The sequence below is a fragment of the Heliconius melpomene genome, chromosome 7 (genome assembly GCF_056956725.1).
Source record: "Heliconius melpomene rosina isolate 202511_hmr_F chromosome 7, ASM5695672v1, whole genome shotgun sequence".
Taxonomy (NCBI): domain Eukaryota; kingdom Metazoa; phylum Arthropoda; class Insecta; order Lepidoptera; family Nymphalidae; genus Heliconius; species Heliconius melpomene.
Window position 1 is genome coordinate 7621469 of NC_140395.1, and position 16247 is coordinate 7637715.

Here is a 16247-nt window from a genome sequence, read left to right on the forward strand (position 1 = left end):
ATTGGATGTTTATTTTAGTTTCGATCGATAGTTGAGTAACGTTATAGCAAAAAGACATGGGAATTAAGTTTTCGAATATATAATATTATCTATCTCCAAGTACTTACACATAATAAAATTGCAATATATATAGAGAACCTACAAACAGGAAACTCCCGAAATGCGAGTGGTATTCGAATACAAACCCATGGATTTTAGGCAGACGGTATTCCACTGCGCTATCATAGCCTCTATGTTACAATGTATTGAACTTCATATAGGTAAGCAAATTGTTTCATGCAAAAATATTTCAATATCTAAAAGCTCAACTAAAACTTAAATTAAAAGCAATTGAGAAAATCTTAAACTACCATTTTTCCAATTCTATCAAATAAAAAATACATTACGTTTTGCAACTACATTGAATTACCTTGCTTTTATATCAAACTAATTTGTTTTTATATTAAATGTATAAATACTTTACGTCCGTACGTTGAGGCCGCCGTGGCGCAGCGGCACAAGGTGTGACTGTAACGCGACGGTTGTGGGTTCGATCCCCACTCGAGGAAGTGAAATATTTATTGACGTTTATATTTCCATTTCCTCGCTCTGGTGTCGAGGCCAAGCGTGGCGTTGAGTTCTGCCACTCAACACGCAATGCCTCCAGAATTCTACAGAAAATGGGGAACGGAGTGTCTTAACACTAGATTCCCTCTGCCTACCCTGCTGTGTGCGGGATACAGCGTGAAGCGGATTTGATTTCATTTGATTTACTTTAAGTCATAAATAGTTTCGTGATAATATTATAAGTCAGATAGAATATAATACAGCACCGCACGTAGCAGCCGAATTAGGCGACTGTGCAAACAGGACAATATTTGGACAATATAAGATAAGAGGCTCTCCTAATAGTCGTAGGCAGGTAAGGTGACGCACGTATTCTGTAACTATATTTTCAATCTACGAAATAATAGAATGATAGAGCAAATACAAATAATTAAAAGATCTCTATGAAATATTTGTAAGAAAAATGTTTAGTAAAAAATATAATAAGTAGCTAAATTAATATAATTGGTGAAACTTCATAGTTTCAGTCATCTGTCATTGAGTCATGTCATTTAGTCATCTAAAGGCCAATGTGAAGCGTAATAAAGTACGTATGTAATTGTATAGGTACTATTATAGAAAACAATTATTACAAATGTGTTATACAAAATTAAATTGACTTTATTAGACGCTGTTTGACTGTGAAAATATGCGATGGATACAAAATACAAATTAAGTTAAAGAAATTTCCCCCATCATCCTATACCTAAGAATCCTTGAACTATAATTTGTACTAAAAGCTACACAATACAAGAAATGCTGAAATTCAAAAATAAATTTGATGATATACTGTGAAAAACAAATCGTTATACTGAAAAGTTTGCAATTCACCTTAATTTAGTTTTATAGTTTTGCTGAAATAAGTAGCGAAATTTTATGTAATTAGTCATTATTCTCATACATATTATTTCATCTCTATTTTCTTCCATTGCAATTGTAGCGGCCTCAAAAATAAATATTCTTGAATTTCGAACATTTAAAAATTCGCGCTTTTATTTCCTTGCCATATAAAATAATTTTAATAAAATATTATTTTGACATGGCAAAGCATTCTTTTTTACTATATAAGAATGTAAATTGTTTTTGTTTTCTTTTTCTTATTTCATATATTTTTTATATAAATTATATTATTGCCTTTTATAAAATAAATAATCAATTGAAATAATTATCTATGAAATTGCGTAATATCCGAGCAAGCATGCCAATATTGAAATTGTACCTTGATATCTAATGTCTGTGGTTCGAAACCAGTAATTCTATTGGTTAAAATAAATGAAATTGAAAATGGCGCGGGTTTTATCACATCCTGTTATGTGTTGGTGAGTGCATGGCCTCGACGTTGATCCCGTTCCAAGATTTTTATTCCGCAAGCCGCAGTCTTCTTACATATGTAATGTTCAAGCAATATTATTCGTAATGGTGTTCTGTAAAAGGCCATGGATTTGATGAAAACGGTAAGGATTCCATAGTTACAGCAATATTATAACATTTTTGTTTGGCTTTTGTTTCTTGTTTTGGTGATATTGAAACTAGCCATTACATTAGAAAAAATATCTCTTTCCAGAATTTGTGTGCACGTGGGAGGTAAGTGATAATAGTTTTCTTAAGATAGATGATTTTTAATATAGGTTTTCACGATAAAGTTATAAAGTTTGTTGATTTGTCAATACATGGCACCCGGCAACCGAGCGTTGTTACGCCATCTTATAGTCCTCCAAATGTTCCGCACATTTGTTGGCTTTGAGTTTTAACAAGAAATGATTAGAGGCAAATATTCGTGCTTTAAAAGGATAAAGACGGAGGCGATTCATTAAACATTGATTTTAGGTATGTCATTTTCACTTTTGCATTGCATCGTATTACATGACTTGACAAACCACATGTGCATAGATGGTTTTGTTGTTGTTATTTAGTCGGTATCGACCCAAATATATATTTATGTTGAATATACAGTACCTTTACACTTAATATATTTATTATCTTATTTAATACGCTTGGTGTGTAGTCGTATTTATGACTAAAGTATTTATAACCTATAAATTTGACAAGTGTAATGAGGTCCAATGTTCATATTGGGTTGTCATCCCTGGGGCCTGAACGTTTTGCATCTTCAAGGTTACTTTTCATTTCAGTTTCGTAGGTATAAATACAGCGGTGTACTTTTTTGCTACTTCTAATTAGATCATTTAAATAGTAAAAAATAATAGCAGTTACAATTGCTTCATTTGAATACTTTAATTGACTTAATTATATTAAAAAGAAAGAAGTACAGTTGCAACTCGGAATTAAATTACACTACTGTGTATAGCTTACAATTATGAATATTATTATTTATTTGGTTGACTTAGTTATTACTATGTAAACTAAAATATGAGAAATTCCAAAAGTGACCAACCCTTAAGATTTCTTAATTGTTACAATTGTATATTTTACTTAATATGAAACTTACTTTCATTATTAAATTATCTATACATATAATAAAATTGCAACTCTTTGTTTTTTTGTATATAGAAAATATGTGAGAACCATAAACAATTTTGCAGTATAATTAAATAAGCCATTGCCATTTACATTTTTACATTATTTTTAGTAAATTAATTTTGCATAAAAAATGATTTATAAAAGGTCAATTTTACAATATTTTAAATAAATTATAATTTATTAATAAAATTCTAAATTAAAGCATTTTTTTGTTGTCTAATGTTTAAACAAACTATCATATCTTGTCATACATTTTCTCATAAAAGTACCAAAATTTAAGTAATAAAGTAGTTCAATAATAATAATTTATTTCTAAATCATACAATCATAATAAATTTTACTATTTCTTATTTATTGTTCCATCTTAACAAATGACTTGCAATTTCTTATCTTAAATGTTCACTTTATTATCATTTGAATATTTATAATTTTACATATATTATTATTAAATTATAGAATGTTTATATTTTTTCTCTAATGTAATTGTTTCGTCTAATGTGTATAATCATATATTTTAACAACTTTCACACGGGTCCCGCTAGCATAGTAGAGAGATAGGAAACATAATGGGGACATGTGAATGGACAATGTGTGTTGAGTGCCAAAACTCGACACTACATTTGTCCACTTACCAGAGTGAGAAGGTGTCAGTAAATCATTCCTCTTAATGGGAATCACACCCACAACCGTTGTCTTTATAGTCAGTGCAATAATTGTAAAAATCTTAATATTACAGTTGAACCTAAAATGGATTTCTTTCTTTATTACAATTGATATAAATATCCAAATTTACAATCTACAAGTGGGAGAATATGTATTTAATCTATATTAAGAAAAGTAATATAAAAAGATATAGTAATGCATGAGGTAATTTTAATCATATGAAAAGCAGACAGCAATATCCAATATTTTGTCCAAAGTAAACCGTAATATAGATTTTTTTTATGTTTGCATAATTAAATGATTATTATTATTTTATATTCGAGGCCATTGTGGCGCAGCAGCACAATGGTGTGACTGTAACGCGAGGGTTGTGGGATCGATCCCCACTCGAGGAAATGAAACATTTAAGTTTATATTTCCATTTCTTCACTCTGGTGTCGAGGCAAAGCGCAGCGTTGAGTTCTGCCACTCAACATGCAATGCCTCCGGAATGCGGCAGAAAGTGGGGAATGGAGTGTCTGAACACTAGGTTCCCTCTGCCTACACTGCTGTGTGCGGGATATAGAGTGATGCTGAAAAAAATAAATTTTATATACTACACATACATTATAATATCTCATAATATATTTTCACAAGTTACAGGAATTATTAAGAAAAGTTAGTTTTTTTTTTTAAATATTGATTTGAATGAAGATTGGTTTATTGACTTCTATATGGTTTAATTAATTGCATGTCAAAAGTCCTTGAATTTATTATTATAGTATGGGTTGCAAAGTTTATGGTAACAGTACTGTAGTGTAATTGAATTGCTTTAGTTGATAGACTGATGGAAAAGTTGGTCTTTTTTTATATATTATTAACCAAATTTTCTTCTTAGACTTGAGTTACTATATATGCTATATTTTTGTTGTTATATTTATTTAAATATGGATTTTTTTAAACATATATATGTTAGGTAACCCAATTGTTTACAATAATACATCGGGCTTTCTATTTAAGTCTAATATCCAACACATTATGTAGTTGTTCCTCTTTCAGCCAAAATTGGCATGTTTCAGTTCAAACTCAGAATTTTTAATACTAGAAATCTTGATCTTTTTATGTATAAACATAAAATTGAGTTTTTAATTTAAATATTAAACTTATACATAAAAAATAACATAATACAAAATATTGCAAATATAACTACCTCATTTTAGAAGTATTATATTTTTTTTATATAAATGTGTATAAAAAAGAATAGCTGTATCCCTAAGTGTACTCTACCAAGTCCACACTGCAGAAAGTGAGCAAAAATAAAAAATAAAAATCAAAACTAAAATTGGATGAACTAAGGTTCTACTATATAAAAATGGCAAGGGAAACAGTATGTTAGCTTTAAGATCACTGTTGAATATCTGTGCCGTGTTGCAGGAATATGAGTTCCTAGACTTATCAGATGTGAAAGAAGCGGAACTGAGCAGTTTGCAGTGTGCTCTCTTTGAAAAAAACCCTGCTACTAAGTCCACCGTAAGCACCGGTTGGACAGGTCCTGCTGTAGGTAAGCACTCGTAATATATTTAGTTCTAGTATTACAATAGTGGCAACTAAAACTTACTCAAAAAAAATGCAGTAAATTACATTTTATATTTTGAAAATAATATATTATAGGAGACAATTTAAGACTTCTTTTAAAGCCATTACGTAAATTACCTCCTGATTTCTTAGGGCTTTAAAACATAAATTATGTTGTACTTAAATTAGTAAAGGATAATTAATAAATTAGTTAAATAATATTGTTTCTAGATATTTCATCTTGTTCATCAAGCACGGCGGGGCCACCGACCGTGTCGAGCAGCCTGGATAGCCTGTCGGGCGGCGAGTGCGACATGGCGCCCCACTCGCCGCAGCGGAGCGCCGGCGCTCCGCCCCACGCGCCGCCGCCCTATGTCCAGCCTCCCTCCTACCCGCCGCCACCCCCGCACCAGTGGCCTGTCGCACCTCCCAATGTATACGTCAGTCAGGTCACCGCCAATGTCAACGTGCATGGATACATGGGCCAGTACTACCAACCGCCGCAAGCGCAATACGTCCCTCCGCCCCCCCAGCAAGTGGAACGCAATTCGAGAAACCATAGAAGAGACCGACGCAGCAAACGACCTCCGTCTCCTCCTCAACCTCAACCGCCACCATATTACGTTCCCTATTCACAATACTATCCCGCTGCACAAGCTCAAGGCGCCCCTTTGTACCATCTCCCCATGTACCAACCCTTGGTGTATGGGCCATACGCATACCCGCCATATTACCCAGAATACCCAATGCCAGTAGAGGGTGATGCTGAAAAGGGACCAGATGAATATCAGCAAGAAGTAGTGATGGAACAAGAAGCAGTGGACGCATATTACGCGACAGCACACTATGGCCCGCCCTATGGGCCCCCGGTCGAGGGTGGAGTAGAGTACCTGCCTCCCATGTATATCCCACCACCTCACCACCCAGCACCGATGTCCATACCACAACAGCCGCCACATCAATCAACACCCCATCAATTTAATGTGCATGCTAAGAATTTCATTCAAGGTCAAAACCACAACAAAAACTACACTCCTGATAGGCCACAGGAACAAAAACCTGTAACTGCGGCAACATCGGCATCAGCATCAGCAAATATAACTGAGACACTCCCCATAAAAGACCTCAAAATAAGTAAGGGACCAGGAAGCCCAAAACAAGAGAGGATAGATGCATCTGTAAAGCCTACTCCAGTGCCTGAAAAAAGCTCACCAACTCTGAAAGATCCTACTAAACCAGCCTGGATTCCAGATAATAAACCAGTAGAAAATAGTCAGCCTCAAAATGTAACAAAAACATTTAACCCTGCATCAACAGCACCCCCTGTGCAAGTTGCAAGCACTAAGGTCCCACCAGTATCTGCAAAAACAACGAAAGGGCCAACTGCACCATTTTCCACAGGAAAACAAGCATCGAAAGCACCTGTACCTGCAGCAGTGCCTGTTCAACAAACAGCATCAACACCGAAAGCGCCGTTCGGCAATCGGCAAAGACGGGAAGGTAACTCGAATCGGTCACCTTCAAATGATAATAATGATAATGATAAACCTGCACAAGTAGAACATGCTAAACGAGAGCCCCCCCTGCCGCCCAGCAAAGCTCCTATGCCGATTTCCATAACCCTACATGCCCAAGGGCCTCCAGTAATTGTTACAAACAAATCACCGTTTGCACACTCGAGAAAAGCAGCTGTAGTACCTGAACCTACTCCAGTCCCTCAGCCGCCGCCGCCGGCACCGACTGCTTCAGACTTCCCCCCTCCCCCCACTCCTAGAATCAGGGGAGAACCCGTACCGGCCCCCGTGGTACAGCCTCAGCCGCAACCGGCCCCAGGGAAATCATGGGCAAGTCTCTTTTCCAACAAACCAAGCAGTCTGTCGGCCACTTCTCCCATTGTACCTATAGATGAACCGTCCAGTCCCACAACCCTTACTCCACCAGCAGCTACGAATATACAGAAACCTGTCGCAAAAGTGCCACCATTTGACGCTTCACCGTTGCAAACTTCGATAGATAAGTTGTCGACACCCAGAGTAGTGTCAGGAACACCTACAATATCATACTCCGAGAAAACATCAGTGAATGCTGTGAGCAATGTCAGTACACCTACTATGCCCACTAAACCAGTTACTACGCCGGCTTCAGATGTCCGTGAAGTACCAATACAGAAGGACAATTCACCAGCAGTACCAATACTGCCGTCACCATTCAGTGATGACCCCAATTCATATAGGATGGGAGGTAATTATATTTTTTATGTTAAGATAATGTTAAGGTAAAGAATGATTAGCATTATAAAAAGAAAAGAAATGATATTCATTATAAAATATTAATTCATAATTTATACTCAAAAACATTTGATTGATACCTTACACTTCAACTCATTAACATTTAATTTAGTGATGTTTTTCATTTACATAATATTTTGTTATAAGTTTAAATCACAAAAACATATTTTTCAGAGTTCCTGTCTAAATATCAATTGGACCATCGTCCGGTGTCGCTGTTGCCGCGTGGTCTTACAAATCGTTCAAACTACTGCTACGTGAATGCGATTTTACAGGCGTTGATAGCTTGTCCTCCTTTCTACAACATGCTGAAGGCCCTCCCCTACCAGACTCGACGTGGGAAGTCTAGCACTCCCGTTATTGACTCTATGTAAGTATTTGTTTACATACTTTACATTTCTGTTATGGCAAAATGACCGAAAAAAAACCAAACCAACGACAACCGAACGACCAAACTGAGTGATGGTGTTGACCGCCACAACATCTATGTCTCGATGCCGGGCGGAGATCTAAAAGAAAGTAATAATTTTATTCATAATAAGTTACATACTTGCTTCATTTTTTGAACATCAAATAATTTGCCACAGAAACTCAGTGGGATGTTGTTTTTTTTCTGTTTTCGGAAAAAACATTAACTATCTAACATCAATTTCAGGGTCGAGCTATGCTACGAGTTCAGTCCGCTAGCGACCACCACTCGGCGAGGTCGTAACGAGCCTGCCTCCGGTACGGCGCCCGCGGTCCCCGCAGGCCCTCCACTAGACGGATCCGCGGGGCTCCGCGTACTACGGGCGCTCCGCCCCTTCCCCGGCAGCCAGGAGGGGAGACAGGAAGATGCTGAGGAGTTTTTGGGATGTTTGCTTAATTCACTCAATGATGAGATGCTTGAGGTATATTGTTAATATTGTTGGTTTTGTACAGTCGTTATTTAGTGTTTCGCTTGCTTCATCCAGATGAATTACTTAATGCAAATATCTTTACCTGGGTAAACACAAAAAAGTACATATATTTAGAAATTTTTGATATTCAAGGCTGTTTTATGTTTAAACCAATCTCTGGAATTGTGTCTTATCAGTATTTACGCATATGTAAAATTGACACGGTAGGAAGTGATGTTATTCTATGTAAAGAAGTTGAAATTAAATAGTATACTTTTGGAGTATTTTAACAGTTAATATAGTGTTCTAAATTATGCTAAACAGAATAGTAATCCCACTAAGTAATATCTTTTTTACTTAGAAGCTTAGCAGCCAATGCATAATATTGATAAATTTTCTCTTATATATATTTTTAAAGAAAACTAGTATATAAGTAGCCTTATTTAGTAGTATTTAATTTTGTAAATAACAATATTTTTCATTTTTTCAGTTGATAAAGCTGGTGGAACCAGAAGAACCAAAAGATACTAATGGAAAACCAAATGGTATTGTTCCCCAAGAACAACAACAACAACAACAACCTATTGAGGAAGATGATGATGATGATGAATGGAAGGTATGTATATCTATTCTCCAAAATATAATTAAAACTCAAAAAAATGTGTGTTACATCTATGTGTGTTATATATGCCATCTATGTGTGTTATATATGCCTGGAATATGCCTAATGGCAAACTTGTATTTTTGAACTGTAAATGGTGCTTTTTATGGTGCTAATTTATTATTTAAAAGTAAAACATATAACGCAGCAACAAACACGTTATAATCACAGGTAATGGGGCCCCGTAACCGCGGCGCGGTTGAACGCCGCTGGGCCGCGCGTCGCACGCCCGTAGCTGATATATTCCGAGGCCGTACTCGCCTCCGGCTGCATAGGGCGCAACATCATGACGTCACTGATGCTGTACAACCTTTCTTTACACTACAATTGGATATTGAGGTTAGTTTTTTTTTTAGTTTCACGCTTTATGTAGTATATAGCAGGGTAGGTTAAAGGTAATATTATGCACTTCGTTCCCCACTTGCCAGTAATAAAAGTACTCCATTCAGCCAAGTGGGAATTGAACCCACAACTGTTACATTTACAGTAATGCTGCCACAGCAAGTTAAACAAAAAAATTAAATGATAATAATTACATTTACAGCGTTCTGTCACAGTCAAAGATGCACTAGAACTTCTATCAGGCAAGGACACCTTAGAAGGAGTCTCGGATGCCTGGCAACAACTCTCATTGGAACAGCTGCCAGTGGTCTTGCTGTTACACCTAAAGTGCTTCCAGTTGGACTCTGAGGGCCACACTGCTAAGATTGTTAAGAACATTGACTTCCCCATTGACCTGAAAATTGATCAAAGTATGTAATATTTTAATTTTTTATTTCATTTTTCTTTTTCGCCTTCTTGGTTTGTTATAAAAAAGTAGAGAGAACCTAGTATGAAGAGATTCTCCATTGCATATTGGATTAGTGAACTCTACACCATATTTTATTTTACCACATAATTGAAAATATTTACATCAATCCCATTTACAGTACACTGCCCCACTGTCATTGCCTTTGTATTTTAAATGTGAAATTATATAAGAAATTGCATAATCTTTGTAAAGTTTCATGTATCTCCCACATTTTGTGGAGTTACCTTAGTGATACATTAAATATTGAAATATTAATTATGAAAACATCCAATAAGTGTTTTTCTATGTACAAATATTAAATTTATTTAACACTACAATGACTCAAACATTATTAAAAGATTTTTAAAGTTAAGTTTTTACTATGATGCTATAAATTTTTCGTCTCTGAAAGCGATAAAAATATCGCCATTTTGTGGACAACTTGGACTGAGTAATTAAATTAAATAAAAGTATTATATAATAATAATTCTTAAAAAGTACCTGTTTATTAAAATGGTAAATATTAATATCCACAGAGATAATGTCAACAAAGTACTCGACAAAGCAACGTCAATATAAACTGTTTGCCGTTGTATACCATGAAGGTGTAGAGGCTGTGAAGGGTCACTACCTTACCGATACTTTCCACGGGCAAGCTGGTTGGATCAGGTATATAAAAAAATATATTTTAGATTTCTAGTCTTAATGTATTTTATTTTTCTATTTACTATTTAAATGTACACATTACAAACGCATTGGTATAGTGCACTTGTATAGGCCCTTTACACAAAGGCCAACATAACGTAATACCATTATAAATAACACAATAACTAGACCAGCCCAAATAAATTTTTAGAGCTCATGTAAGAAAATATTTTACCAAGTCGTGAATAATAATAATTTCTTATATTGTAAATTAATAAACTTAATGAGGGGTAATTTAAGGGTTAAACATTTCTTATAGCAATCACTCAAAAATGTTTTGAAAACGTTAATATCTAGAAAAAATAACAGTATAATCATATTGCTCTAAAATTATAAGTTGCAAGCATAAGTAAGTACATATTAGTTTTTAATTTAGATGCTTAAGTTTTTTTTTTATGAATGTTGTATATGTTATGTTATGATGTTTGGTGTGTCATATAAATAAATATATAATATAAAATTAGATATACAATGATGCTACTTATTTTTCGTCTCTGAAAGTGAATAAAACACTTGTATGTAGACAAACTTTACTGAGTTTATAATTTTTTTTAACATATAGTCTTTTATAACCCTGAACAAATATTAAAATTTCATTCTATTTTCAAGGTATGATGATTCCACCGTAACCCAAGTGACAGATGCCCAAGTATTAAAACCGAAGCCTCCAAGAATGCCGTACTTGCTAATGTATCGTAGACATGACACATTGCTACCACATCGCAAGGAATAAGGCCTATAATAAATATACAAATTCTAAATGTACTGTCAAGAAATAACTATATAGATATATAATAAAAAGTTATAAAATGGACAGTGAGCAACTGTGACAGTGTATAGTGTAAGTTACGTGCCTCGGAAATGCACAACGAAACTATTTATAAGTATGTATGTCCATGTAAGTTGCTAACTTTTTAATTTTATTAGCTTTGGATATTTTTTTTTAACTTGGCACTGAATAGTCTAACTTTAATTAGTTGGCAACATATTCGATTTTCTTTTTTAGCACAAATGTCTTGAAACTGTCTCATTTTGATTTCCATGCCTTTATTGCGTAGAATTGGATATTTCTAGAAAATTTCAACTGTTATTTAATGTAAATAGCGCTAGTTGTAAATAACTTATGTATAAGATAAAAAATGTCCTGATTTTGTTTTTTTTTTATATTTAATTTGTATAATTCAATAAAATTAAATTATATTTTATAACTGCTTTGAGTTGAAAGTGGTCTAACCTATGTAAATATTATATGTATGGAATTTACTATTTAAGTTCTTGATTGTAAATGGACATACATTTTTAAATTTATAATGTATATAGATATTGTAAATTAACACATATTATATGTCTTGTCACTCCTTTTTATTATTAGTGTTAAGACTTTGACAATATGGAATTGTGTTATAAATTTTTAAAAAATGTAAAAAAAATAATGTTACTGTTGAACTTCGTACATGATTCTGTATTGATTATCTTTCTTACACAAAAACATCAGGAAATCAGTGAATTGATGGAAAGTACAAAGAATAAATAAAAAAAATATTGTGATAACAGAAAAGTGTGCATGTTTTGTTTTTATTCTATATTTCTCATATATTTTGCATTGTAATGTACTAAAAAAATTATATACATATATGTATTATTACGTCAGTACTAAGTGCATGCCAATAAAAACGAAATGTGCATTGAATGCCAGAATGCATTTTTAATAAAATAAAATACAGGAGTTGACTTAAAATTTCGTCCTAGATTTTTTTTATATAATATTATAGAAGGGTTTGATTGACAAGATTTTGTAGGGTTTTATGAAACGGTGCTGCGACGGACTGATCATAGGTGGTGTGCCCTTGTAATGTGATACCAAGTGAAGGACAATTGCTATGACTTGTCTAATATAATTGTTATATTGTAAGTGTTAAATATATAGATTATATATGGCGCTCCCAATTATACTGAGATTCTTTGAGGGATCTCATATACATAGACCACCATGTAACAAAGATTAAAATAAATTACTAAATGTATGTCTATAAAATAGTATAATAGAGATAATATGCCATAGTGCTAAAAGTATTTAGAGTTTTCTTATACATGAAATAAAATAAAAATATTATCTCTAGTGAAAGGTGACCCTCAGAGATCTTAGAATACTTGAAGTACCAAATATGTTAACTGTCTGGCCTCTGGGTGTCTGTTTTTAATATTATTCAAAATCAAACTGAAATATATAATTTCTGTTGAAATTTTTGGTATTGCGTAATGAATATCTGATCTTTTGTATTGAAAAAATTGTATGAATTTAACCATAGTATGTTTTTGTAAGTGACTAGTTCTATTGTAGCTTTGTAAGAATCTGAAGTAAAGCATACGTGATCTCAAATGTAATATAATGTAATAATTACACCTATTAGTTACGAGTTGTGAAGGCAATATATCGAAGGCCTTTTCGAAAGATATGTTTGAAACATGCCGCAGGGGTCAAAGTGAGCAGAGATCAATCTCGATAAGTTAGCCTCTTTGGCCCTCGCGTCCAAATAATATTTTGCTAGAAAAAATAATCGTAATATGTTTGAGTTTGCTACTAAATAGAGCTTTTCTACTTAAGTGTTATAAAAATTATCTAAAAAACAATTTGGTTGGAGTCCAATTGTAATAAAAAATATTTTAGTCTTTAAATTAGTCAATTTAACTATTATTATATATAACGACGATCGATATAGATTTAGTTTTATCGTTTCTGGTACAGAGTTGTTTACGACTAGTATTCTAAGCCTTTTATATGTACGAGTATAACTTGGTTGTTGTTCATTTACTCGGAATTTGGGTAGCTCGTATTATAATTAGATATACGTTTTGGCAGTATAAATATGTTTGTTCGTACACTCCTCCTCCTCCTTTTATCAATTGGTCATGGGCAAATTGGTATGAGCCAAGGTGTAGTGTACTATATATTTTTTTAATCTTGCACTATATTTTTAAGCTTACACAGTCAATTAAGTTGTTAATAAAATTTATTATTTTCTTTTAAGATATATGAACTTAGTTTTATTTAGAAAGTAAATTTGTTATTTTGTGAGTATACTTTGGCTCATAATCCAAACATACATTTGAAATTTAGATCCTAGATTGTGGGCAGGACTGAAATAATTGTAAAATAAATATAAAATATGAGATCATCTATTAACTGTATTTGCACAAATGTTTTTTTAAGTTGTAATGTTGTTCCTTATAGTGAGTGGCTTGATTGTTTAAGTAAAACAGTGGAGCGTACACTTATTACATTTTATTATTCTATAATATATATATTTACTTTTAAAGCTATTACATTTTTTCAAATACATGATTATATTATTATTTTATACACTACGATGTTAGTGATTTAAAAAATAATTAAACTATTTTAACTATATACTACTGTATTTGTGCATATTCCTAATATATGAACAAATTAAGGTTTTTAAGTAATATGAAAAAAATTAAGCATGTGTATGTACATGTTTTTTTTTGTGTATGCTCCTCTCGTGAGACTGAACGCAGGGTCCCAATGCAGATTTGTAATTTATGAGCACATTAGTATAAGATTTTCATATAATTGCTGCCTTTTAGTTAAGTATATGTTGCACATTATATATACTGAAGTTCGAAACTTCTGACCAATTTAAGCTTCTACGTCTAATAATCGTTTGATTTGTTAAAGAGGTAATATATAAATGAATTTATTATCAATTTTTTTAATTAGAATATATTATTATGTAGTGTATTAAAGCCGCACTCCTATTTACTAAATCGATCCTATCCATCAGCTGTTGGCTGTGACGTCACATAGGATTAAATGATAAACTTATTAAAGGCCAGAATCCATCTTGTAATATTATAATTGTAGGTGGATATAATTATTAAAAATATATATATATTTATGTCTCATATAAATAATTTTGTAAATGTGGAGTTGACTCTTGTTTTATTAATATTATGATAGTTTGAGCAACTTTTTAAATTTTTAACAACATTGCTTATAATTAGTATCTAACATAATTTTTATTTTGATGTTTTTTTTTTTCTTTTAACAGTAATTTTCACAGCTACCTTCATAAATTATTTATGCCTCACACCATCGTTCAGATTTTTAATGTAGATATAGTTAATTAATGTTGTTTTAGTTTGTCGTATTTATAGTGAACGTTCCTGATGTAGCTTAGATCGATCAAAAAACTGAGTGAGCATTTTAATTATTATTTTTAAGTTTCTTGTATTTGAATGCTCTTGTGCCAATAAATGAGTCGTATGAAATCTTAAAATTAACACAATTCAGTCAATTTTAACTACTTTTTTTGATTAAGTATATACAGTTTGTATAAATATTAGTGGCTGTTTGTGTAAAGTGGTCTAATTTATAATTTTATAAAATTATAATGCGTGTTGTAAAACTATTGGATATAATGATATTGAAATTATTCATATATATTTGTAATATACATATACATCTTTTTTCAATTATCTAAATATCAGTTATGACTTTGACCACTTTCATTAACGTCGCTCATTATGTCTATAAAAATAATACGTTTTAATCATTTATACAGTCTGCGTGTTTTAGATAGATATATTTAATTTTCAACAGTTTTAAAGCAAATCTGATCATATTTATATTACGTGGATGTGGAATCTTGAGTTTTACATGACAAAGCTACGCTGGCGTCTAACCGTATGACATGCTGATATACAATATAAGGCTACATTCACACGAAGTTTTTTAATATGTTCAGGGTTTATTTTTAATATATAAATTTCCTATATATAAAAATCAAAAATTGTAAATTAGTCGCACTTTGATTTAAGAAACTCGTGTGACTGCAGCCTAACACTTCTTATTTCTAGTCCCAGATCGAAATTTTTATATTCGGTGCAATGAAGAATATCGAAAAAAAAATAACTAAATTAGAACTAAATTTATCGAAATAGCTGTGCAATAGTATTATAGCTAATAATAGTACTATAGCTGGATGTTACAATGAACGGTTGCGGTCTATATAGGTACTTAGATTTTAAATGCATCATTATTTTTATATGAGAGGATCATTATTTAAGTTACGTTTAATTATAGTTTTTAAGATCCAAGGCTGTATTAAAGTGTGTCCCAATGACTTACGATTTGTATTGTAACTGTAACTTGTAGGCCACTGCCTTCTCGAATATTCTAAAATATATCCTAATAATAACAATTACTGAAACAAGAAAATATAATTCCTAAAATTTCGAATGTGTACTTTTTGTGTACAATTTTTTTTTTAATATATTCTCCAATATTAAATATAAACTAAAGTCTGAAAGTTACAGTTTTAATATAAAATATTTAATTTTTGTTCACTTTTTATTTGGAATGTGTAAATAATATACTCTACTGGGTGTAATGGGCGAGGCCAGTCTAAGATCAAAGCTTGTATAAGCGTTGTCCATTATGACCAGAGCTCTTAAGTTGTTAAAGTGGATGTGTGTATGACTAATTATAAAATAATCCTTTATTTTGGTAACAAATTGGTGTTATGAAAAATTTTGTGAATAAAATATGGTGTCATTCTGAGCTATTTTGTTTTATTTTTAATTATTTAAGCGATACAGGCATATGTAAATATAATTTTTGA

At 32.4% G+C, this 16247-nt stretch overlaps 1 protein-coding gene across 3 annotated transcripts; it reads left to right on the forward strand.

Moving 5' to 3' along the window:
- Window positions 1-1879: 1879 nt before the first annotated feature.
- On the forward strand, window positions 1880-16186 carry LOC146537564 (uncharacterized). Of its 3 annotated transcripts, XM_085187659.1 has the most exons (11): window positions 1881-2039; window positions 2150-2169; window positions 5143-5269; window positions 5515-7524; window positions 7746-7941; window positions 8227-8461; window positions 8940-9065; window positions 9282-9449; window positions 9655-9862; window positions 10437-10569; window positions 11215-16186. In XM_085187659.1, the coding sequence occupies exons 4-11, from the start codon at window positions 5598-5600 to the stop codon at window positions 11336-11338; spliced, it is 3117 nt and encodes a 1038-aa protein (XP_085043785.1). In that variant the 5' UTR covers window positions 1881-2039; window positions 2150-2169; window positions 5143-5269; window positions 5515-5597; the 3' UTR covers window positions 11339-16186. The 3 variants fall into 3 exon arrangements, with proteins under 3 accessions (XP_085043784.1, XP_085043785.1, XP_085043786.1); XM_085187658.1 differs by lacking the exon at window positions 2150-2169 and having other exon boundaries at window positions 1880-2039; XM_085187660.1 differs by lacking the exons at window positions 1881-2039; window positions 2150-2169 and adding an exon at window positions 2245-2412.
- Window positions 16187-16247: the final 61 nt, after the last annotated feature.